At 39.1% G+C, this 25668-nt stretch overlaps 1 protein-coding gene across 1 annotated transcript; it reads left to right on the top strand.

Annotated features, from left to right (window-relative positions):
• Nucleotides 1-3898: 3898 nt before the first annotated feature.
• nfx1 (nuclear transcription factor, X-box binding 1) lies at nucleotides 3899-23477 on the top strand. Its single transcript, XM_038297921.1, has 23 exons — nucleotides 3899-4146; nucleotides 4999-5865; nucleotides 7765-7926; nucleotides 8155-8232; nucleotides 8460-8565; nucleotides 9554-9625; nucleotides 9733-9872; nucleotides 11720-11819; nucleotides 11903-12120; nucleotides 13921-14018; nucleotides 14110-14140; nucleotides 17682-17764; nucleotides 18206-18314; nucleotides 18406-18525; nucleotides 18598-18677; nucleotides 18756-18986; nucleotides 19083-19156; nucleotides 19234-19335; nucleotides 20999-21133; nucleotides 21215-21281; nucleotides 22196-22341; nucleotides 22419-22523; nucleotides 22793-23477. Exons 1-23 carry the CDS (start codon nucleotides 4128-4130, stop codon nucleotides 22866-22868), a joined length of 3219 nt encoding a protein of 1072 aa, XP_038153849.1. The 5' UTR covers nucleotides 3899-4127; the 3' UTR covers nucleotides 22869-23477.
• Nucleotides 23478-25668: the final 2191 nt, after the last annotated feature.

Here is a 25668-nt window from a genome sequence, read left to right as displayed (position 1 = left end):
CCTGAGCACTCCCACTCACCAGGAACCTAAATGGTTCCCATACCACAGGGGGTGTATAGTCTGTCCCAAAGGTTCTGTGCGGGGCACCCTGGGGTCTCCAGAATGGAGGTTCAAAGGGAGCATGTTGACCAAATGCCCAGACCCATGCCAACTGACTCTTTATCTTGCATCAATGCAGCAGCGCTAGTTTGAGCTCCTGATGCTACATCCAAGGCTGATTCCAGATGCTGCTTTAGGATCTCCTTTGTTTTTAATCATGGTACATATTTCATAACGACAAGTGAGGATCCAGTCATAGACACATTGGTAATCTGAGCTTTGTTTTTAGGCAATGTAAAAAAAAAAAAAAAGTTGTCCCAATGTATTATTGAATTTTTTATTTTATTGGCATTTAGCTTATCTAATGAAAGCTTGAATTGCAGTCTGGTTAAAGTAATCTATGCGTTTCACTTTTTGAAATGACCTACTTGAATAAAATCACTTTTCAATAATACTGAAATATATATTTGTGTTATTTCTTATGAAAGTGGGTTTAAAATGTGGTGGAGGATAACTGCACCTGTTTGCATAAATAATCATCCCATGCTCAGCTGGTTTTGATGTATGGCTACACCAAATTATTTACTTGTCCAGATTAATTAAAATCAATATCAGCTGTTCTAGTGACAGTGGCTATCTCTGTACTTTTCTTTAAGCCAGACAAAGAATGAGCTTCAAATGGTTACATTTTCTGTTTTTTTCATGAATTATCAATCTGTGTATTTTTGTTTTTGCTTAAAACTCATTTGATTATGCGCATTACTCTAAAAATGTAAAGACTTTTATTGCATTTCTCTTCATTTTACCATCCCAGCATGACATGAGAGCAAAACCACACATGCACTCATGCACCTGTGGATATATCTTGGCCTTCTCTTTTATTAACTTCCTCACTGACGCCTGTGTTTAATGGTATTTAAGGTTTATGTATTTGAAGGCTGACAGCTGTAGAGGCATTAGCTATATTTACACTGCATACAAAATGTAATAAAAAAGGGTATACCAAAAACTAAACTTTCATAGAGTAATATCTTGAAATTCACTATCACCCACTTTCACTTCCCCTTTCAACACTAAATAAACACCGCCATACGCCGCTATTTGCCACAAAGGAAAATGTGGTAAATATGCAGAAACAGAGGGTTGCTTAGTTATTTCTACCTCAGATTTCAACATCAGGGTAAAACTATTTTGTTACAAATAAACTGGCATAAGACGCCCCCTTGTGGGCAACCTATGGTATGTTACTCTTTTTATTTTTGATGTCTGTTACATTTAGGTGTTGAAGCTGTGATTTATTCACAGAGTTAGGAGGAAGGTAGATTTTTAAAAATAGTTCATTTTAAGACTGCAAAAGCCATTTATGAATAGGTATCTGTTTGGGGTTTTTTTTAGAAAGTGTGTTACTTAACCAAACTCTGTAGAATCTGGTTAAATCTATTAGAAGGAGCAACATATGTTATTTGATTGATTACAAATAATCTTAATGAATTTGATCCAATTTGGACTTATGGCTCCCATAAAGTCCCCAGAAAATATATGAACAGCATGGATCAGATTTAAATTCAAATCTTTAAATTACTTATATGAGCTATGGAAAATGATAACTAACAAATTTTGACTCTGGACTTAGTGATGTATTCTTTTTTTTTATATGAAAAAACATGTATTGGCCTTGAAATATAGAAAAGTACATAAATATGTTCAGTTGTGTTCCACTGAATACAAAATACTTTCATATAAAAGACTGAAAACACCTTAAAAGTTGAGTAAAGTAAATTTACACTCATAGAAATATTTTATAATAGATTTATCCTTTAAAAATCACCCTACAGTCACAAATGCAGAGGTCTATTGTTACCTTGGAGGAGCTGCAGGGAGACACTGCTCAGGTGCTAAGATGACATTAAATGTTGTGCACTTCCCACATGTAGGAAGTTTACAGATAAGCAGGAAGACAACTTGCTTCCAGCTTGCCATAAGCTAAATGCTCAAAAATGTAGCTCCTGTTAGATCAGACCAAAAACCTCACTTTATCAGTAAATTCACATTCTGCCACCCTGATAGACACACATGTATGGCAGCATCATGGTGAGGGGAAGCTCAGGTTCTACACCAAGAGGTAGAATTCAGATTAAATTATGTGTTAAATGTCCCAGTTAAACTGAAATAATTGAAACTTGATGTACAATAATCCTCTCCTTCCAGCCTGACCTAATTTTGCACGTTTCAACCAAAGGAGAACGTGCAAATCTTCCAATCAAATATACAAAGTTGGCAGAAACTTTTACTGGATTCTATTTCCGGTGTAAGCAGATCCAGGGTGTTTATTTTGAAAATCCAGCACGGAAGTTCCGGTTGGGGAGGAACGTTGGTCGTTTGGTGCATGGCGCGTGTTTTGAAGCTGCTCTGCTTGTGGAGAAATGTCCTGGGCCGTGAGTAGTGAGGAAACAGGAAGCGATTCTTGTGGGATGGAAGAGGGAAATAGTGACAATGAAGGTTGGAAGATAGCAGCATCAAAAAATGAGAAAAAGCGGAAAAAACAGAGATCAGTTAAAGGGGAATCTAGTTCAGAACAATCCAGTGATGATCAATCCATACATTCCACAGCACAACAAAATGAATTCAAAGTCATATTCAAAGTCGTTAATCAGGCAGACTCTTTTACAAACTGGAATCCGGTTCACTTAACAAAAACCATCAATAAACTTGTTGGAGAAGTCAGAGGTGCCAGAATTCTGTACAGTGGAGACCTGCTAATTAACTGCAGAGACAGCGCCCAGCAAGGCAAAGCAATACGTATTAACAAAATTGACGGGATAAGAGTTCAGTGCAGCCTAATGGAGAACAAAAAGATCAGCAGGGGAGTCATTGGAGGAGTTCCTCTGAAAATTTCTGAAAAAGAGATTCTGGAAAACATAAGCGGTGCAAAAGTAAAAGAAGTAAAACGGTTAAAAACAACAAGAAACGGAGAAAGATCTGACAGTTTATCTGTACTAATTAAATTCGAGGAAGAGCAATTACCAAGCAAAGTATTCATCGGTTACATCAGTTACAATGTCAAAATCTACAATCCACCACCATTGAGATGTTTCAAATGTCAAAAATTCGGACACATTGCAGCAGTTTGTAAAGGGAAACAGAGGTGTGGAAGGTGTGCAGGAGAACATGAATATGGTAAATGTGGAAAAGAAGCTAAAATAAAATGCTGTAATTGTGGTGGAGAACATACTGCTGCTTATCGCGGCTGTGAAGCAAGCAAAAGGTCTGAAGAAATAAAAAAAATGAAATTTGAGCTTGGAATAACTTATGCTGAAGCTGCAAAAAGGATCCCATCTCAGTCAGAAAAACCCAAACCTACAGTTCAACACACGGCAAATTTCAAACCTCTAGAGAAATCTCCAAAAATTGATGAAGACTCACTAATTGTTAAAAAGACAAATTTTGTTCTTTTCATGGTGGAAGTGATTAATTGTACTGCTCAGACGACAAAAAAAACAGAAAAAATCAAAATAATAGTGAAGGCTGCAGAAAAATATCTGGATGTTAAAGATATGAACTGGGAGATGGTTGGAAGCATGATGGAAAGACCAATGGGACCATCAGAAACTGGCAGAGGTACGATGACCTAGAGTAAATTAAAATTATACGGGCAAATGTAATTTAGTATAATTTAGTATTATGTGGGTTTAAGTTACACAGGTTATTTTATTGTATTTTTTTTTTTTTTTTTTTTTGGGGGGGGTGAATCGTTTCCTGTTTCCTTGCTTTACTCCATATCAGTTGGTGGCGGTAATGCACATTTCACAAGTTTGCCAACCGCCATAAAATCTCATAAGAAGAAGAAGAAGAAGAAGTTCCGGTTCACAACCCTCCCCGTGCTAGCGCTCAGCTAGCAGGTGTTCTTAGGTTGATTTAAGTGGAGAAAAGACGAAATATTGAACAAGTTATAAGGAGCTTTGGGTCGGTTTTACCCACAGAGGACAGGAGTGAGGTGGACTGTCAAACCGTGGACCCGGGTGGACCTGTCAGCTCTCCTTAACGAGCCTGCTGCTGTTAAACTTGCTAGGAGAAAAAGTACAAAGTGAATGGCTGAAGGCTCCTCGGGTAACTACTATGTTTCAAAATACACCTTAAAGTTAGATTTAAGTCTCATAAATAAATAAAAAAAAACTTTATGAGCCAAGTTAATGTCTCCTTACAGTACAGTGCTAAGCTAACTGTTAGCCAGCCGTTAGCAGTAACTTTCTAATTAAAGCTTAGGAGTGTTTTCGTTTTAGCCTAGCATTGACAATTTGCTCACTTTATCAGACATGAGCTCGTGTGACTGGGAACTTTGAAACCGACCTTCCACCTGACCTGAATAATGTAACAGGAGCTGGAAACATGTGACCAACAGCTAGTTTCCTCTGCTTTTAAACTAGAGCTAAAGCAGAACTGTAGTCAGGTGGCTAGTTGCTGTAAGTTACTGGAGATTTACTATTGTTTTACTTGGATCGGATGGTGTCAATGGTCTGAAAAGTGATAAAAGCTTAGTGATTTCTGATTTAAGAAGGAAATCTATTAGGTTTAATGTGTTAAATGTTATTCAGGCCCCGTCTAGACAAATCCAGGCTAGGGATGGGTGAGGTTTGGCTAAATGATTAAACATCTTTCAAACAGTTTTGGCAGAATTTTGACTCTATAAGGATAATTTTTATAGTTTAAATTATATTTCAAATATTAAAATTTCGTTATCCTCTGAACGTAAATCTGATGACATTTCCTTATGTTTTTGGGCATCATGTTGTGATGTTGTGAATTAAAAGCTATATATTAATGGTGCGTTGAATGAAATCCCTGGAGTTGTAATGAGAGAAAAAAAAGTGAAGGAAGGATAAATCCTTTTGGGGGGTATTTGATTCTTGATCAGCCATCTTTTTTTTTTTTTTTTTACACTGTTGCCATTTCTGTTTGCAGACCCACCTGACCTCAATCCAGATGGTAAACTGCAGAACAAGCAGCATCACCGAGGCTCTAAGAGAGGCCGACCCAGACATAACAGTGACAGAAACCTGAGCGGCTACAGCTATGACCCAACTCAACCTTATGGAAACTTTAATCAAGGTTTCAAACAAGCATTTGGCCAAAATAACTTGAATTACTTTGAGTGTAATGCTCCTTCCTATCCAGAAGTAGATGGAGCCAGGGGAAGAGGCAGAGGACGAGGAAGGAGAGGGGAAAACAGGTTTTATAATGGAAATGTAGGAAGTTCTGGACACTGGCAGCAAAAACCTGGTAGGGACTTTGGTCCGTTTGGTTCTGGCAGCAGATATGCTAGTTCCATGGATGGACCTGATGCTCCAAGCTGGAGGAGGGAAAGTGGGAACAGGGATTCACAGCAAACCTTAAAAGATCACGAATCTCAAGTTAAAAAGACAGGAATTTCAGGTCGGGAGCAGGTGAAGGGAGATGAAATTGATATTCCATATCAAAGCTATCATGACCATTCAGAGACCACAAAAAGAGCTTCCCAGAGCAGGCCAGGCATCAGAACCCAAATTCACGATCAACCGAGGACAAGCAAAGAGGGGAAGCGGCGACAAGGACCGATCAAGCCCCCAAAACCACAGTCTGACAGCGAGGAGGGCTTAAAGAGAGCAGCTGATGGCCAGGATGGCTCTGACCTGAGAAGATTGTCTCAGGATCCTGCCTACAAAGCTGGAAAATCCTCAGGACCACAGAAATCTTTTCAAGGAAGAGGAGGGAGAAGGCCAGGCTACCAGAACACCAGCTCGGTTCAGAGGGGCTCCAACACAATGCCAAAAAGCAAAGAGACACAGACAGGTTGGATCAGCATCTTTAAATTATTACCAAAATAACTTTTACCAAATTTACTAAAACGTTTAAAATTCTTGTGTAAGATCCCAAATAGCTAGTTTGTATGGTTGGCAACATGACATTGAGGTCACAAGGACCCAGAGAGTTAAATAGACATTACTAAAAGTGTTGAAACCTACCACAGTTTCTCACAATATTACCTGAGGTTTTAGGTTCTTTATTCAAATTTTAAGTGACAAACCAGCATATAGATGTGATGTGGATGGGAAAAGATTTTTATATTAGTACCCATTAGCCTAATTTGGTGCCTTGTAGAACAACCTGATGCTTTGTTTACTGCTGCAGGGCTCCTCAGACTTGTCTTTACCTTTGTGAGACAGCTGCAAACTTCAGTCATTGTCCAAAATAGTTCAGTTAGATCACAGAGAGTCCCTAAACGTTAACAGGGCCATTCTAACCTAAATAGGATTCAATGTTAACAGCAGCTTTCTGTTGTTCTGCTCGAAGGCTAACACCCGCAAATGTTTGGCAGCCTTTAATAGATCTGCTTCCATTTCTTTTTCTATTATCTCTAGCATGATATCTCCAATGGGCTTCTCTCCCCCACAGCATGATGCTACCACTACTTTACTTTAGAGTATAGAGACACCAACTTGACACCAAACATCTTATTAAAATACAAAGACCTCTGATGGGGGTATGTCAGTGTTATCAGTTTAATTTAGGGGTATCGAAGTTATGGGGGTAGAAAAAACAAAAGCATCTATTTAAGGACAGATTAACCAGGGGACATTTTCCTTCACTTAATTTTGCTTCATTTTATGTTGCTTTGCCTCGTGAATTTTTGCAAGTTTTTGTCTTTTCTCATTGTTCTGTTTTGTCCAGAGTAGCCCCGGATTATGCATAGTTTGTCCTTTATTTAATACTGAGGAATATTTTAGGTAAGGTTGGAGAACCTGCATTAGCAAATTTCTTAAGTTTAGAGCCAGACCTTATAAAAAGCAATATACCACAGCGATTTGAAGTGTTGTGATGCACTGATCAGTTTGGTATCTGTTCATTACACACATTTAAACTATAGAATCTTATCTAATATGTATTAAAAGCTGCCTATGAACAAGGGTAGACAATAATTCAATATAAAAAAATGTCATGGTTTGTGCTGGGTGATGTGGTTTTAAAATATTTTTACAATTGAGATACTGATAAAATTGACAGTAAAACAATTAATTCTTAATAGTCTTTTTTTTTTTAGGCAACTGTATGGCTGCTACCACATACCACAGCAACTAATCAATTCAAAATTATTTATTAATCCCAAAAGGAAATAAACTTTTGCTGTAATTTATGGGCAGTTTTTCAACATGCATCAGAATCAAGCTAGCAGAGCTACGCCACCTAGAGCAGCTCAGTTCTAGAATATACAAATAGACTTTTTGAGCACACCAGTTACATAAAGAAGTGTGTTTCTATCACGAAACATCCCATATCAATAGCATTTAGTCTTCAACTATGCTAATGCCCTAATGGAAGAAATGAATGAAGAAAAACATAAAAATGCACAATTCACCTATTTTTTGAAGTTTTTTATTTAATCATCGCCAATTCTGACTTGCAGTTTAGACAATGAATCAAAATTGTTATGACTAGAAATGTATTATGATAAGCGATACGATAAATGCCAGCTTCTAGTAGTGATATGACTTTTTTGATATTTTCATAGAAATTACCATTAGAAATTTACACTGACTGACGATACTGTTTTTATGTGGTTTAATGTTTTATTCTAATGAAATATTTCTACAATGTCAAAATGGAGGAGTTTTGTAAACTCGGGATAAACTTGTGGCATTTATTTTGTTTACATCAGCATCAAAAGCATTTGATGTCGACTCAACTCCGCAGGCTGCCTGATTGAACAGCTGTCTGAGGAAAAGTACGAGTGCATGGTGTGCTGCGACGTGATCAGGGCCATGGCCCCGGTGTGGAGCTGCCAGAGTTGCTTCCACGTCTTCCATCTGAACTGCATCAAGAAGTGGGCGCGTTCCCCGGCCTCGCAGGCAGACGGTACGAGCCTTAAACAGGGCGCGGTGGCTATACACCCAAGAGAGTTCTAACACCATGTGACCTCTGGTTAAAAACCAGCTGTATGCAGCATGCTTTGTACCAAGGCAACTATTGTGACTGGTAATCGCTCCTGCTGATTCAGCATAACTCTGTGCTTTGTAGCAGGTGGGTCTGACTCAGAGCGGCTTTAGTGTTCAACTTCAATGGCTGTTTGTCTTTTTGCTTCAGATTCATCTGATGGTTGGCGTTGTCCTGCTTGCCAGAACGTAGCACTGAAGCACCCAACCTCCTACACCTGCTTCTGTGGTGAGAGCGCCCCTCTGAGGTCGAACATGGCCTACAGCCTTTTCTTCTCCACAGGGTTTTCACAAAAAATGTGTGAAGGGTTAAATTAAGGATTCTCCATCCATCTGTCTTTGACTTTTTTCATAGATCAATTGATATTTTCTGATAACCTATCTTACTGTTCCTAATCCATCCATCCTTCCACTGTGTTTTCCTTTCTGTTACCTTCCAATGGATTTGATTGGCAGGCAAAGTGACGAACCCCGAGTGGCAGCGCAGCGAGATTCCCCACAGCTGCGGTGACATGTGTGGGAAGAAGAGGAGCGGCGCAGACTGCAACCACCCCTGTAACATGTGAGCTGTGAAAGCGACACGACACTGTGGGGTTTCTCAGTTCTGCAGGACAGCCTGTCAGGAGTGGGAGAGGAATAATATTTAGGCGATTAGATAAGAAAAGGAACACAGTAGAGATTTGTTTGGCGTCTCCACAGCTATGTAGGAATCAGAGGTTAGAACTGAATGATGTGCTGAAGTTAGTCTTTTTGAAAGACCTCTTCAGTTCTGATGGCCAAAGAGTGGCAGCCAAAGTAGAAATTTTATATCGGCCGCTTTTTGGCTGATGTTACAAATAAACTGGCCACTGGCCTGCAGACTTATTAGCTTGAATATTTTGCTTTTAAAACTTATCACAACAGTTCACTTAACTTCATACAGTAATCTTCAAAATGCATCTATTTTTTAAGTCGCACTTTATCTCTGTTGGGTTCCGAGGGGTGCTAGTGCCTATCTCCAGCTTTTTACTGGTGAAAAGGCGGGGTACACCCTGGAAAGGTTGCCAGTCTATCGCAGGGCAACACGGAGACAAACGGGACAAACAAACATTCATGCACACACTCACACCTAAGGAGAATTTAGAGAAGCCAATTTACTTAAAAGTCATGTTTTTGGACTGTGGGAGGAAGCCAGAGTACCCAGAGAGAACCCAAGCATGATCAGGGAGAACATGCAACTCCATGCAGAAAGACCCCGGGGACGGGATTTGAACTTAGAGCCTGCTTGCTGCAAGGCAGCACTGCACCACTGAGCAGCACATCTGCAAAATGATTCATTATTATTCCCCTATCACTAATGTCCTAATATGTGAATTGGTTATATCAGAGTTTAGTTTGGGACATTGGAGTAAAAGGGGCTGAGAAGGTGTCCGCACCACACTTCTTAGAGTTCAAACGATGTTGAAACCTTCCAAATATGTTATTTACAACTTTGCGTTTGTCACAAAAAGTCCCAATAAAATACATTTATGTTTGCTGCATTATTTTCAACGTGGCTTGTTTTCCCTCAGCTTGTGTCATCCTGGACCTTGTCCTTCATGTCCTGCATTTGTCACCAAATCCTGTGTCTGTGGGAAGACAAGGTAAATACTCCATGTTTGTCTTTTTTTTTTTTTCTTGGTGTTTGATTGTTTGTCAGCACATTGTGTCTCTTGACAGATTTGGTTCTGATTTATTTGCCTTGTTTTAGTCAGCCGATGCGCTGCGGCCAGGCCACAGTCCTCCAGTGTGACAAAGTCTGCGGGGCTTTACTCAACTGTGGCGAACACTGTTGCACGCAGGTGTGCCACAGCGGGGCGTGTCAGCCCTGCCAGCTGCAGGTTGAGCAGGGTGAGTATCTCTGTTCCTACAGTGAGAGAGGAGATAGGATCTGTTGTTAAACTAAATCAGTTTTAAAATCAATTAGTTGTAAAGGAAAACTTAAAATGATAAAGATGGAAATTATTGATGATGTATTAAAAAATGCTGCAGCTCAACATTAACACCATATTCTATGGGTTTAGCCATTATGAAAACAGAAATATTTGAAGAAAAATGTGTTTGTCACGATTGTCTTTACTTCTTTTTTTAAAAACAGAGCTGTTTCTCCTCATTGTTCATGAATTGCTTTCTCTCGCACCACTGACAGGCTAGTTTACATTGTTGCACTGTTAGAGCCCTGCATGCTGAGCAGTGTCTTCACTCAGTTTGTAAATTAAAATTTAAAGCTTAATCATCAAACTGCTGTGTGCATGTTGATTTTGTGCAAGTTAGGACTGTGTAGGCTTTGGCATGGCAGCAATATCCTGATATTTTATTTGTTTGTTTTTTTTTAACCTAGGGACAGCGAGCGTGTACAACACTTGTAAAGTTTGAACCAAATTTTTATCTGAGTAAGGAAATGATCGGTTCAGTCAAAACAAAATGAAGCGATTCACATGTCCCATAATCACACAATGACAAACTTTTTCTCTCCTCTTATTTAAAGGCTATACGCAGCTTTTCTACTCTAAATTTTAAGCTGTGCAATCAGCTGTCTTTAAGCTTTCTATGCGGTCTACCTGCAAAAATCTTTTTAATCAGATGCTAAAGTTGGAGACATCTAATTCAAAACGGGGACGTTTGGTCACGTTATCATTTATAGCTAAAACTTACCATTTTAGAGCTTAGCAGCACAGCCAACGGCTGCAGGGCACGGGCTCTCTGTGGTGAATCATGTAGTCAACGTGCTGTAGCTGAGCCCAGAGTGTCACTAAGAGGTAAAAGCTGTAACTACAGACTGCAGCGTATATCCAAATAGTAGAAATGTGTTAAAATTACCACTATTGAATAAAATTATATTGATGTTGAATTATTTTGAGCCCTAGAGTGAGATAGTTAAACTGAAGTAAAAAGACAGAACGGATGTTGGATATTGTAGGTAATGCACTATCATAACACTTTCTTAGATCTTGGCTGTTACCATTTTTATGTTTTATGAAACGCTGTCAGTCTTTAAGGACTCATGTTAAACCGTTTTCTCTGCTGGTCATTTGTAGAATTGACTTAATTTTCTTTAAATATGTCTCCTCCTCCACCTCGCTCTGTAATGAGCCAGCATTAGGTAGAGGCTCCTCCATGTCATGACTGATGCATTAATTGTGTGACACAACAAATCAATACAATTATATTTGTAACATTGGAACAATGCAGCATATCAATATGTATCGCAATACTAATTTAATTCATTAATGGTCATATGACTTTTAATGTTTTTTTTTTAGCTCATATTTCTAAAATGTTATATTGGAGGAGTTTGATAAACATGGTAAATTTTCATATTTCTACAGGCATCTGTTCATTCTTGGTAGTCTTTCATTTTGTTTATATTAATTTCAAAATGATTTCAAGATGTATATCAGGATATAAGTTATCTATTCTAAACCTGAGCTGTATGCTTGTGTTTCCTGTCAGCTTTGTGTAAAATATTTGCGTTTGCTATAATGTTAAGATATTTGTTAGAAATCAAACTTCTATACACGTCACATAGAGTCGGTTTTTGTGTTCTTACCCATTTTCTATATTTACTTCTGTATTTGTTTTTTTTTAAAGTGACAAACTGAATACATTTTATGGAATTTAATATTTAGCATGGTGCTCTGAAGATGTAAGATGATGTTGGAAGACTTGAACTCATCTGGTTTTCTGTGTGTTTATAGTTTGTTACTGCGGCGTGACGACTCGTACTGTGCTGTGCGGCACAGATAAAGAAGGCTTTAATGGCTCAGGACATTTTTCCTGTCAAAAAGTTTGTTCTAAGTTAGTGTCTCTACTGTGGAAATGATACGTTTGCAGTGGAGACGGAGGACTCCTTCCATAACCCGACCCTGTTTCCTGTTCAGGATGTTGAATTGTGAAGCTCACCGCTGCCATCAGGTGTGCCACCGCGGGCCGTGCCAGCCGTGCCCACGCTCTCCGAGCCTGGTGAGGACCTGTCCCTGTGGCCAGACCCCACTGACCAAACTCCTGGAGCTGGGCTACTCTGAGCGCCGAAGCTGCTCTGATCCCATCCCGTCCTGCGGGAAGACATGCAACAAACCTCTGCCCTGTGGCTCCAACGGTACCTTAATAGCTTTAAAGTTTCATTTCAGCTTTAGAATTTAGGACTCAAAAATAGACTGTTAAAAATGAGAAGTAATGTGTCATGTTTAGTGTCACGTAGTGATGTTTTTTTGTTGAAAGAGCTGATGAAAGCATTTTAACATTACAGATGAAAGATGAAAGAATCCGTATGAAAGGAGAAAAGTCTAATTCCCACAGGTTAGCAGACTTTAAAGCTTTCCAGCTGACTATCCAGCTGAGTTTTACAGTAAACAGAAACGCGTGTCCTCTGCAAAAAAAACAAAAACAAATGCATTAGTTAGGATTTAAAATAACTGGCTTTTAATGTTGATTTACAGTTATTATCAAAGTATTATGAAAGATTAGGGGCTTCAGTTCCTGAGGTACAGTGAATGAAGCAGGACTTGAACCAACAAATGCAGGGTTTAGACAAGAGGCAGTTTGTAAAGAAATATGCTGTTCTCTTCCAAATCTGGTCAAATCAATAAATGGCACCTAATGGATTCCAAAATAACTCACAATAACTTCTGTTGAATCTTGATTTGATCAAAATGGTCTGACTGAGACAGAACTGCTGTCCACTTAAAAAAGAGAAAAAAAAAATATCCAGGTAAAGATGGCTGCATCAAAAACTGAATAATAATAATGTGATGAATGTAAACTGGAACAGCATATTACAAATATAAACTCCCAATTAAACATAGTTTACAGCCAATTAATAACTAAATTAAATCAATTAAAATGTTTCCTGAGAGCAGTTTCCCTTTTAACTATGAGAAAAAGAGGATTAAGATTCATATTTGAAGTAGGGCTGGGCGATATGAAGAAAATCTAATATCACAGTATATTTGGGCTATATCGCGATACACAATATGTTTAAATTACCTTCAAGAACAATAAGAGTGCATACAATTGCACTGATATACTCATTCAAACTTTTGGTTTCAAATTTAATTTAATTTTACTTTAACCAGCTCAGAGCTTTTCACTAATAATTCTGCCACATTACGTCTTTGGTTGTCAGTATAAAACCTTTAACAAGATCCTAGCAAAAAAAACAGGAAACAAAGAAAAAAAATCTAAATAAAATGTAAAATAAAATGGGCTCTTTTGTGCATAATAAAAAAATTAGGAAAGAATTTATTACAAAACAAAAGTGGAAATACCATCCAAAAATTACAGCATTATCAGAGCATCTCCAAACTATTTGCATTGATCTGCATGTGCTGAGAAGCATGTAAAGAAGCACAAAAAGTTATACATTTAAGAATATTGCCAGGTTTAGAGAACGCCTGCAAAACCTCTGAACAAGATCACGTCACAGGTATTAGGGGATCTAAAAACCATTTAAATAATGTAATAAATAGCCTCTGTGATTTAACTCCATCTCTTCCTTTCTCTCTCATATGGGATCGCTTTTTCAAACGACGAGGCCAACATCATCGGATTCACAGCTGATTTATTTAACTTTTTAAATCGGTGGGCGGGGAGAAGCTGACATGCAGGGTTTACAACATTCTTCATTTTGCAGTGGATGTCTTTTTAGGTGGTGGAATAAATATGTACTGCTACCTTTTGCACCAATGGCTTTTGTTGCACGTCTTCAAAATCAAAAAATCGGAAATCTTAAAATCTTAAATTGACCTACGTGTTTAATTCCTTGGGATAAAAACCCAGACATCTCTCGTCTTCCTGTTGGTCCATTGTGTCCGTTTTTCACCACAAACAGGATGTGCTTTATCTGAAGCCGTCTGGCATTGTTCTTAGTCTGTCTGAAGATAACATCTTGTTCTTTCAGACACCATTCATTTGTGTCAGAATTTATGCCATGAGGGGAGCTGTGGTCCCTGCTCTCTGACCTCCACAATCAGGTGCCGCTGTGGCTCCAAGACCAAGGTGGGCCTGAAAGTCAGTAGAACAAATGTTTACCATTGTTATGAAAGCAGTTTTTAAATATTGTCCTTTTTTTTTTCTTCTTTTTTTACAGGAGGTTCCATGTGAAGATATTAAAAAAGAAGGTGAAATTTTGATGTAGTTTTCCCTGATATTATAAATGTTTGCATAAATAAAAACATGTGCAGACTTGATAGCAGGGCAGCTGGCCAATAGATGGCGCAAGGGTGTCGCCCCACTCACCCAATGACCTTGATTAGGATATTAAAAATAAAATTAAAATTAAATTATAAAATTAACATATTTCTAAATGTATTGTTTTTATATATTTTTTTAGATGTGGAAGATGAATATTTCATCTTTATTGATGAGTAAAGCTGTTTTTCCGCCTTGTGCCCATTGACTCTCGTTGAAAGTTCTACAGGTGCTGGTCATAAAATTAGAATATCATGAAAAAGTAGATTGATTTCAGTAATTCCATTTAAAAAGTGAAACTTGTATATTATATTCATACATTACATACAAACTCATATATTTCAGATGTTTATTTTGTTTAATTTTGATGATTACAAATGACAACAAATGAAAATCTCAAATTCATCATATCAGAAAATTAGAATATTGTGAAAAGGTTCAAAATTGATGGCCTCTGGTGCCACACTCTAATCAGCTAATTAACTCAAACCACCTGCAAAAGCCTTTAAATGGTCTTTCAGTCTAGTTCTATAGGCTACACAATCATGGGGAAGACTGCTGACTTGACAGTTGTCCAAAAGACGACCATCGACACCTTGCACAAGGAGGGCAAGACACAAAAGGTCATCGCTAAAGAGGCTGGCTGTTCACAGAGCTCAGTGTCCAAGCACATTAATAGAGAGGCGAAGGGAAGGAAAAGATGTGGTCGAAAAAAGTGTACAAGCAAGAGAGATAACCGCACCCTGGAGAGGATTGTGAAACAAAACCCATTCAAAAATGTGGGGGAGATTCACAAAGAGTGGACTGCAGCTGGAGTGAGTGCTTCAAGAACCACCACACACAGACGTATGAAAGACATGGGTTTCTGCTGTCGCATTCCTTGTGTCAAGCCACTCTTGAACCACAGACAGCGTCAGAAGCGTCTTGCCTGGGCTAAAGAGAAACAGGACTGGACTGCTGGTGAGTGGTCCAAAGTCATGTTCTCTGATGAAAGTAAATTTTGCATTTCCTTTGGAAATCAAGGTCCCAGAGTCTGGAGGAAAAGAAGAGAGGCACTTCATCCACGTTGCTTGAAGTCCAGTGTAAAGTTTCCACAGTCAGTGATGGTTTGGGGTGCCATGTCATCTGCTGGTGTTGGTCCATTGTGTTTTCTGAGGTCCAGGGTCAACGCAGCCACATACCAGGAAGTTTTAGAGCACTTCATGCTTCCTGCAGCTGACCAACTTTTTGGAGATGCAGATTTCATTTTCCAACAGGACTTGGCACCTGCACACAGTGCCAAAGCTACCAGTACCTGGTTGAAGGACCATGGTATCCCTGTTCTTAATTGGCCAGCAAACTCTCCTGACCTTAACCCCATAGAAAATCTATGGGGTATTGTGAAGAAGAAGATGCAATACACCAGACCCAACAATTCAGAAGAGCTAAAAGCCACTATTAGAGCAACCTGGGCTATCATAACACCTGAGCAGTGCCACAGACTGATCGACTCCATGCCACGCCGCATTGCTGCAGTAATACAGGCCAAAGGAGGCCCAACTAAATACTGAGTGCTGTACATGCTCATACTTTTCATGTTCATACTTTTCAGTTGGCCAACATTTCTATAAATCCTTTGTTTTTATTGGTCTTCAGTAATATTCTAATTTTCTGATATGATGAATTTGAGATTTTCATTTGTTGTCATTTGTAATCATCAAAATTAAACAAACTAAACATCTGAAATATATGAGTTTGTATGTAATGTATGAATATAATATACAAGTTTCACTTTTTAAATGGAATTACTGAAATCAATCTACTTTTTCATGATATTCTAATTTTATGACCAGCACCTGTACATCAACAGTAGCTCCTCTCTAATTCAAAAGGATATGAGATCAAGGGGCCTAGTTCTCCTGCCCCCAGAGCCGATAGCCTCTTTATTTCCACACCACCTCCTGCCACAGAGCTGATGTCACAGTCGTCTCTTATAAAGTGTGGCTGATCGACAGGTTTATATAATATTTAGCAACAAGGCTTGGCTAACTGCATGCGGCAAGGCTAACACTTTATTCTGCTTTCCCTGCCTCCTTCCTCAATTATCAGTACGGAGGCTGTGGTCCTTTGCCGCATGACTCTCCCCCTCTCATATCCCCTTTCCTGTCAGCCTACTGTCGAAAAAATTAGCCACTAGTGCCGTAAAAACTAGTGTTGTTGTTATTCATGTAAATATACTGGTGTTATACCTTTATATACATTCGATTGTTTTTTGGTAAACTTCTTTTTTTAAGTTTACCAGCCTCCCCGGAGAAAACTCCACCATCCGTCACTGCTTGGTAATATATGCAAAACTGATCTTCTTACCAGGTGTGCACAATTTTAGATTAGTTAAAATAATCAGAACAGCAGTTGCAAGAAATTAGCATGTTTGCCTTTCTGAATATGCAGAAACATATGCTGATTAAGAGAACATGCAAAATCCTGGGAGGTGATTATCCAGATATAATGATTTAACATGCTCAATTCAATTTATCAAACCTGAAACGGCTTACGGACCTTACTGTGTTTATCCCATTTAATGTCATTGTGGTGAAGAGGAAGAAAGTGCATAATGACAGGAAAAAAATTTAATTTATGCATCAGCAGATTTGGACTTTCAGAAATGTGTATATTAGAGACATATTTTCCATTGAGCAATGCTGAATTGGAGCCAGTCTCAAATAGAAGCCATACCGCATCTCTTATGGAAGAAAAACAACCCTTTGAAAAAGCTATATTGTGTCTGGATGGATTGTTCTACAGCACCATCTCTGTTAGTGGATTCATTTTAGAGCTGCAATGCGCCTGTTGCAACCAAAGTAAAAATGTAATGGATTGTAGCACTGAAAAGCTGTTCTTTTGACATAGGAAGTTCTCTGTTTTCTTTACTGCTGAAATAGATGACAAAAAAAATAGCTTGTCTCTACATGTCGCTATCATCCTGCTGCTGGTTATGCAGCTGTGATAATTGAAAGTCCGATCTCAAGCTACTGCATTCATCTCTCTTACATTTCAAGTTGTGTCTTAGAAAGGATGATCACTAGTCAGAGAAAAAAAAGTTTGTCGTTTTTGTCGATATGCAGATAGTGAATGTTTTTGGATGGGGAGAACTTCTGCTAGAAAACTAAACAACTAAAAAGGAAAGAAACAGTTATTCTCATTTGTTAAAGCTGTTTGGAAAAGATGATGTGACGACTGTTTCTTCCTGTTAAACTCTTCTCCACTTTGAAATCATACATCCCGTACAAATTCTGTCTGCCTTTAAATCCACTCTACCAAAGTATCTATTCCTAGATCAACCACTAACTGCATCGATATTTTTGTTAGTTTTTTAAAGCAATTTAGCACTTTTAAATTTTCAGTCTTAGCGGATCAGGCCCTAAAAGTGAAATATGACACCACTAAGTTTTTGACTTTTCTTAAATGTCCCCTGTGGTCATCTCCATGCAGACGAGCTCATCTTTACGTGTAAAAGACGATGCAACAAGAAGCGTTCCTGTGGTCGACACAAGTGTGGAGAGCTCTGTTGTGTGGTGAGTGAGTCCAGGGTTAACCTGTCTGCACCCCTATTTCATTCCATGATTTATTTAGATTCTGTTTGATGCTGATGTATTGTGCATCCCTAAAGGGAACCACTACTGGATTATTAGATGATAGTTTTTGGAGTCGGAAAACCAAGTTTTGACACTCCCTCTCCCTCTCTCTCCTTTTTTTTCCATCTCTGCATTAGTCTCCGTTTGGCCATTATTCCATATGTCTTTGTCCATCTCTGCAAGATCATACTCTGAATATTAACCAATATATAATATAGGTTAATATAATAAGATAATTGGAATGGTGACTTGAGCTCTATCTAGAAAAGTTTAGAAAGGTTTATTTGGTATAAAGTCTTTGTAAAAACTGTAAAAGTTGAATGTTTGGTTTTGTAACAGTAACACTGGAGCTTTTTTTCCCCTCCATGTGTGTTTATCCAGAATGTGGAGCACAGGTGCCCCATGATCTGCGGCTACAAGCTGAGCTGCGGCCTCCACCGCTGCCAGGAGCCGTGCCACAAAGGGAACTGTGAGCCCTGTTGGCAGTCCAGTGCGTCCTGCTTTCCTGACTTAATTATTTTTTTTTTTTTTTGTGGTGTTCCGTTTGGCTCCAGGTATCTTACCACTCCTTCCGTTGGCAGGTTTTGATGAGCTGACGTGTCACTGTGGCGCCACCGTGTTGTACCCCCCGATTGCCTGTGGCACAAAGCCACCAGAATGCAAGAACCTTTGCACAAGAAGACATGAGTGTGACCATCCCGGTAAGAGGGACCGATTCCCGTTTCCTCTACAGTTTTAAACAAGAATTCTGAATGTCTCCTCCTTTAATTTAGTGTTTCACAACTGCCACAGCGAGGAAAAATGTCCACCTTGCACATACCTTACTCAGAAATGGTGCATGGGAAAGCACGAGGTAAACACCACAAAGCTTTACGACTCATTTATGTTTAGTTTTTAATCCTTGCTATAAACTTGTTTCTCTGATCCACAGCAACGCAGCAACATCCCGTGTCACCTGCAAGACATTTCCTGTGGGCTGACATGTAATAAGATGCTGCCTTGTGAAATGCACCGCTGCAAACGGCTCTGCCACCGTGGAGGATGCTTGCCGGAGGGTGGTTGCCAGCAGCCGTGCACGCTGCCCCGCCCCGACTGCGGCCACCCCTGCGCTGCTCCCTGTCACAGAGGCAGCAGCTGCCCACGCACCACCTGCACTGCCAAGGTACACAAACAGGCCCACCATGTTTGGATTTACATGAAATGCATGCTTAAAGGGAAGGCAACCTCATGCTGTGTCAAAATGTTTGCACGCTAACAGGTAGCACTCCAATGTGATTGTGGGCGAAGAAAGGAAGTTGTTGCCTGCACAGAAGCTGCCAATTCTTACCAGAGGTCAGTCCTCCTCTTTGTATAACCACTTTGCTTTCATTTTCCATTTGAGATGTTCTTCTGTAATGTTTCTTCCACAGGTTTGCAGCCATCGCGATGGCCAGTAAACTCTCTGACATGCAGCTGGGTGACACTATGGACATCGGGCCTCTCCTCACCAAGAGAGAGCTGAAACAGACGAGGTGGGGCCAAAAGAAGTGTTTTTTATTTTTTTATATATATATATATATATATATATATATATATAAAAAGTTCTTGATTTTTCTTTTTTTATTTGTTTACAGTGGATCATAGTATTTATAGCCTTGCGTTCATATTGCAACCAAAACTACTAAAAACCTTTATTAGACTTTGTGATAAAACAAAATAAGGAAAAGCAACATTGTGAAGGAGAGGACATTTTTTGACAGTATGGTCTGCATTTGTTTTTTAGCACCATCACCCTCTGGTCCATTGATTCATAAAATGTGGGATCATCAATTATAGCATCTTGAGATTCTACAGAAATAAACGATACAAATTATAATGATGAAGCATATTTACGCATTCGAAGATATTAAAATATCAGTTAGAAAAAGAGAAAACAAAGCTTTGTTTGTCCTCGTTTTATTTCTACTATACCTATGATAAATAGTACATTTTGCTTTTTTTTATAAATTTGAATTTAAACCAACACTTTGGGTCATGAGACTAGTTTGGTAATGTCTTGTGAGTCAATTGCTGAAATGTTTGAGATCCACAGCTAGACCTGGCCGTTAAACCCGCAACAACTTTCCCATGTCGGTAAAAGAAATAAACTTTTTCCATTTTTACTGTATGCATTGGTGGCTGGTATCTCTTTCCCTTTTAAGACACGGCAACAGGTGTGTAATCACGTGACTCCACCCATCCAGTCAATCGTAAACAAAGAGAATGGCGGATGAGCCCAGTGAAGAAGTGTCTAACACAGCTTTAAACAAATTCACATCAGTTTATCCTGTGAAGTCAAGCGAGGGAAGAAATTAAGCTGAACACACAGAGAGGATATCAAGAGCGCGTTGATCAAGAACTGTTTTGAGTGATGGTGCGATTTTTAAATGCTGTACATTGTTCTCACTGTACGCTCAGTTCAGTTTGCACCATTGATGTTGAACAAAAAAAATCGAAATGCAAAGTTTCTGAAAACTGTCTGGACTGCCTAAAGTAACACATCCAACCTTTTCCTCCACCACAGCCTCACTGTTGAGTTCAAAGATGTGCAAAAGGTCTCTTTTCGTAAAAATATTAACACTTTTCTCCTGTTCAATTAGACAATGTTGAATGTTTAAACCCTACTGGGTACAAGACTTAAATATTTAATTGAAAGTAATATGTATGTGATTGAATCAACAAATAAAGTATAAATAGATCAGTTGCATTTCCTGCACACGTCTTTATTTCTGATAGAGAAGCCGGAGCATTTATCTTGCATTTATCGCTATCGAGGTAAAACTGCCCAATTTATCGTGATATTTGAGGTCAAATCGCCCAGCCCTACTACAGCTCTAGTCAAAAATTTGCAGGTTTAGCTAAAAATCTTCCAGATGTCTCGATCTAGCATCCATTTTTTCCACCAGTTCTTCTTTTAGAAGATCTTTTTCGGTAGGATTTGATCGGGTGAATCTTTTATTACTAATTTATGTGTTTTTAAAAAGAACTTTAATCAGAAGTCTGGAGTCTGATGTCCATCCTGACTAAATATGCCTTTATCTCCATCTTTTCATTCTACTCTGGCTGTATGTTTGGGTTGTTCTGCTGGAACAGCACTGAGGTTTAAGTCTCTTTAACCTTCAACTGTTCTGGTTTTTCCATCTTCATCTATGCCAGGCTTGAGTGCGATCAAGAATGCGCCACTTTGGAGAGAAACCGACGTCTGGCCGAGGCGTTGCAGATAGACTCCTCCTCAGACCCCTTCAACGTTCGCTCCTCTGTTTACAGCGACAGCCTCAAAGAGGACGCCAGGTTTGACCTTTGCTTTCTCGCCAACAGCACCAAAATGAAGGTGGGTCACCAAGCTAAAATTCAGTTTCACTTTGCTTTCAGGAAAGACTTGAAGTTTCTCTCTGAAGTAGAGGAGGAGATTAGGAATCTTGTGGAGCTCGTGAATAAGGTAGCATAATAATATCATTCCAAGCAGCATCTTGATAATTTGCTTTTGAATTTATACTAATTTTTTTCATTAATGTTAATCTGTTCCCTTCTTCTTTGATTACTTCCTTACCTGTGTTCACATGTCCTTCATTTAGTCCTGTAGTCCTAGTGTTTTCTTTGCTTCCATCCTTTCCTCCGTTCTGTCCTCATCCTTGTGCTTTTTCATCCTCTTTGTGCTTCTTTCCTTCTTCCTATTCATCATATCCTTCCTCTTCTACTTTTATCCTCACTTCAACCTTCCATCCTTATTTCCTTTATTGTGCCTTTTCTTGTTACTTCCCTTGTGTCCTATCTCCTAACCTCTTTCCTTTGTGTTCTTCTCTCTTCCATCTCTTCTTTCCTACCACCTATCCCCTTTTTCCTTCCCCGTTCTCATTCATGCTTTTTTCCTTGTTTAATTTCCCTTGTTCTTTATTGTGTTCTTTGTGTCTTTTTACCTTGTTTTTTCTTGTATCACTTTCCCTTCCTGTCCTTCTGTAAATTATTTTGTTTCTGCAGAAAAAATATTTAAATCCTGTTGACATTAGTAGCATAAATTTGCTCTGTTTTTCCTATTCTATGCTATTTGCCATTCATTTATAGAGAACTTTAGTATTTGTATTTTAAGGCAAATGCAAAGGATTTGGGGTCTTTTTTTTTTTTTACCTGGGAAAAGCGTTGGAGCCTTGAATAAAATCCAGATCCGGATCAGAGAGGGTGAAATCTGTTATCTTTGCCTGAACGATACATCCTGCCTTATTAGTTGCTACAGCTGTATGAATCCCTACAAAAATCCCAGCAACTGACAATGAAAAAGCCCCCAGATCAGAGAAGAAATTATTGGATATAAAATGCTTCTCTATTCATTTATACCATCTTTACCGACTGGTATAGGGAAAACAGACGAAGAGGAGCCACTGCTTTCCTCCGATGAACAGGGAGCACCGTAAGATCATCCACGAGCTGGCTGAGGTCTACGGCGTGGAAAGCGTGAGCTACGACAGCGAGCCCAAACGGAACGTGGTCATCACTGCCCACAGGTATGTCTGTTTGCAGATATGGCAGCACACCCACAGTGCTGATTACAATTCTGAGGATGTGTCTTTGTTTTTGCCAGAGGGAAGTCGGTCTGTCCCAACTCAACCCTGACAGCAGTGATAGAGAGGGAGACGGCCGTGAGGGCGCCTCCTCCCATCGCTCATATCAAACAGAACAGCAGCAAGTGAGTCATCTTCTAGAAAGACTACAGATTTACAGGGTTTCAAAATGGAGAGCCCGTTCATTCAATGTTAAATAAATAAATACAGTTAATTTTTACCCTTCAAACTCTTAAAGAATTTAAGCACATCTTCAAGTTTGTCTCAAATAAAATCCTATTAAACAGCATTACGTTTTAGTGGCATTTGCAGAGTTATGAGAGCAGATGTGAGGTGTTGTTTCTTATTGTAATTATTAGGTGTTGATATCTTTTGTGTTTTATTCCTCTCCTAGGGCTGGAGGAGGAAGCGCCTGGTCAAAGACGGTAAAGGAGGAGCCTGTGATTGATTATTTTGACGTTAAGGACTGAAGAAGAGTGAAGACAAAAACCTTTGGGATCTGCCTGTTGACTTCACTTTCCATCTTTGTTCACCAAACATCCCGAATCATCTGGCTTTCCAATCAAATAAAGCTATATTTGGAATCATTGCAAATCAGTCAGCTCAGATTTATACATGCTCACTAGGAGTCACTTTGGAAATCTATCGTTTGGTTACGAGTAAATTCACATTCAGGGGTGGTACGTCTGTGTTTAAGATGAAATGATTTTCTTTAAACCGGCAGGTCTTCTCTTCAGTTTAAGGTTCCTTAAACACACAGCAGGCATTGTTTTTAGCAGTTAAACATCTTGTGTTCTTTTTGTTGGTGCTGAGCCAAGGCTGCTGCTGTAAAAACCTGTGTTGATGGAGGGAGTGGGCTGCATTGCGGAAAGAAAGCTTTCTGGGAACGCAGCTCTGACCTAGATGTAGGGCTGCTCTTTCTGAAAACTTCCTCTGTGAAAGCTGGAAGCATCCTGAGCTCGGCCTGCCACGGGCTAATCTAGAAACTGGCATCATTTCAACTTTTTCCGAGGGCTGAGATGGTAAATTTATAAAATGAAAGGTTTTCACAATCACTTCATTGCACCTGCTCAAAACATGCAAATAAATCAACAAGAAATGCTTTCCCTTAATTTGTGCCGAATGTCTTAATGTTACTTTGTCATCAATGGAGACAGATATTTTGTTCATGATTAAAGATTTTTCTTTCAAATCTAAATATAGCATTTTTCATGACTTTATACAAAAAAACAAAAACAACAAAACAAAAGCACATACAGTTGTGTTCGAAATAATAGCAGTGCCTCAACAGCAGCAAGAAAATCACTTGTTTTATTAACATTTCAAACTCTATACCCCAGATAAGTTTCTGGGGGGTAAAATAAAGGTATAGAAAACCAACAAACCCAACAGGACAGCCATGCATACTGTGGATTCTGTGAAATTGAATGATTAACTGAAAAGGGTGTGTTCAAAAAAATAGCAGTGGTGAGTTCAATTAGAGAGGGCATCAATTAGGGAGGGTATTCTGGGAAAAAAGGGTGTTAACAGGTGATCCGTATTTAAGGATCAAGACAACTGGCATGCTGGCTGTGCATTTGTCCTGAAAAAACAAGGAAAATGGGTCGTTCAAGACACTGTTCTGAAGATGAGCGTTTCCTAATAAAAAAATTGATTAAAGAAGGGAAAACATACAAAGAGGTCAGAAAATCATTGGCTGTTCAGCTAAAATGATCTCAAATGCCCTGAAATGGGAGCAAAAAACTGAAAAACGAGGAAGAAAAAGACAACCACTCGAATGGACAGAAGAATAGCCAAACTGGCGAAGACTCAGCCAATGATGGGATCCAAGAGGATCAAGCAAGACCTTCAGTTGACAGTGAGTACTGTGACAATCAGAAGACGTCTTACTGAGGTTAACCTTCCAGCAAGAAGCCCCCGCAAAGTCCCACTGCTGAGAACAAGACATGTGCAGAAGCGTTTACAATTTGCCAAAGAGCACATTGACTGGCCTGAAAAGAAATGGCATAATATCTTGTGGACAGATGAAAGCAAGATTGTTCTTTTTGGGTCTAAGGGTCACAGGCAGTATGTCAGATGCCCTGCAAACACAGAATTCAAGCCACAGTACTCACTGAAGACCATTAAGCATGGTGGTGCAAGCATCATGATATGGGGATGTTTTTCATACTATGGTGTTGGTCCGATTCACCGCATACAAGGGATCATGGATCAGTTCCAGTACATCAGGATCCTGGAAGAGGTCATGCTGCCATATGCTGAGGAGGAAATGCCTTTGAGGTGGACCTTTCAACAGGATAATGACCCCAAACACACCAGCAAGCGAGCAAAAGCATGGTTCCAGATGAACAAGATTCAACTGATGGAGTGGCCAGCACAATCCCCGGACCTTAATCCCATTGAAAACTTGTGGGCTGACATAAAAAGTGCAGTGCATGAGGCAAAACCAAGAAACGCTGAGGAATTGTGGAATACAGTGCAATTATCCTGGGCTGCAATACCTGTGGAACGATGCCAGAAGTTGGTTGACTCCATGCACCACAGATGTGAAGCAGTCATCAGAAACAATGGTTTTGCAACAAAATATTAGTTTAGGATACTCAGCTAGGTTCACTTATCAAGAATTTCTTTGTTTGTACAGTACATTTTTGAGTTTCCAAGGAAAGATGGCAACACTGCTATTCTTTTGAACATGCCATTTCTTACTTTGTTTGAAATATTATTATTATTATTTAAGTTTTGATGACTTTGCGCAATTGTTTTGCTTTGGAATAGAATGTACTGTGTCCCCAATGTATCTGTGTTCATTAAAGTACAATTTCTTTGAAGAATTTTGACATTTACTCATTTTTCTAAAGGCACTGCTATTATTTCGAACACAACTGTAAGTTAAATAAAATATATGTAGACATTTATATCACTCCACTCAAGGGAGGTTGTATCCCTGTTGCTTCCTGATTGTGTCACACTTTGTCCTGCTTAATTCTATTATTGCTCCAACATGGCGCTCTAAACAGGCAGCTTCTAAAGCTATAATCTCGTAGGATTCTTGTAAAGGGAGTTAATAATTTGCTAGACTACTGTCATATCAGCACTACATTATATAACATTTTGTATTTATGTATTTTTTCTTTTCAACCTACAACCATTTGGATTGATTTTTTGCATAGGTGTATTTGTACAGTGCATCTGGAAAGTGTCTACAGTGCTCCACTTTTTCACTCGTGTTACTGCTTTATCCCAAAAGGTATTTAGTTCTTCTGTCCTTAA

The sequence above is a fragment of the Cyprinodon tularosa genome, unplaced genomic scaffold, assembly GCF_016077235.1.
Source record: "Cyprinodon tularosa strain WSP-4 unplaced genomic scaffold, ASM1607723v1 ctg4, whole genome shotgun sequence".
Classification (NCBI taxonomy): Eukaryota; Metazoa; Chordata; class Actinopteri; order Cyprinodontiformes; family Cyprinodontidae; genus Cyprinodon; species Cyprinodon tularosa.
This window is presented reverse-complemented; position numbering and strand designations above follow the sequence as displayed.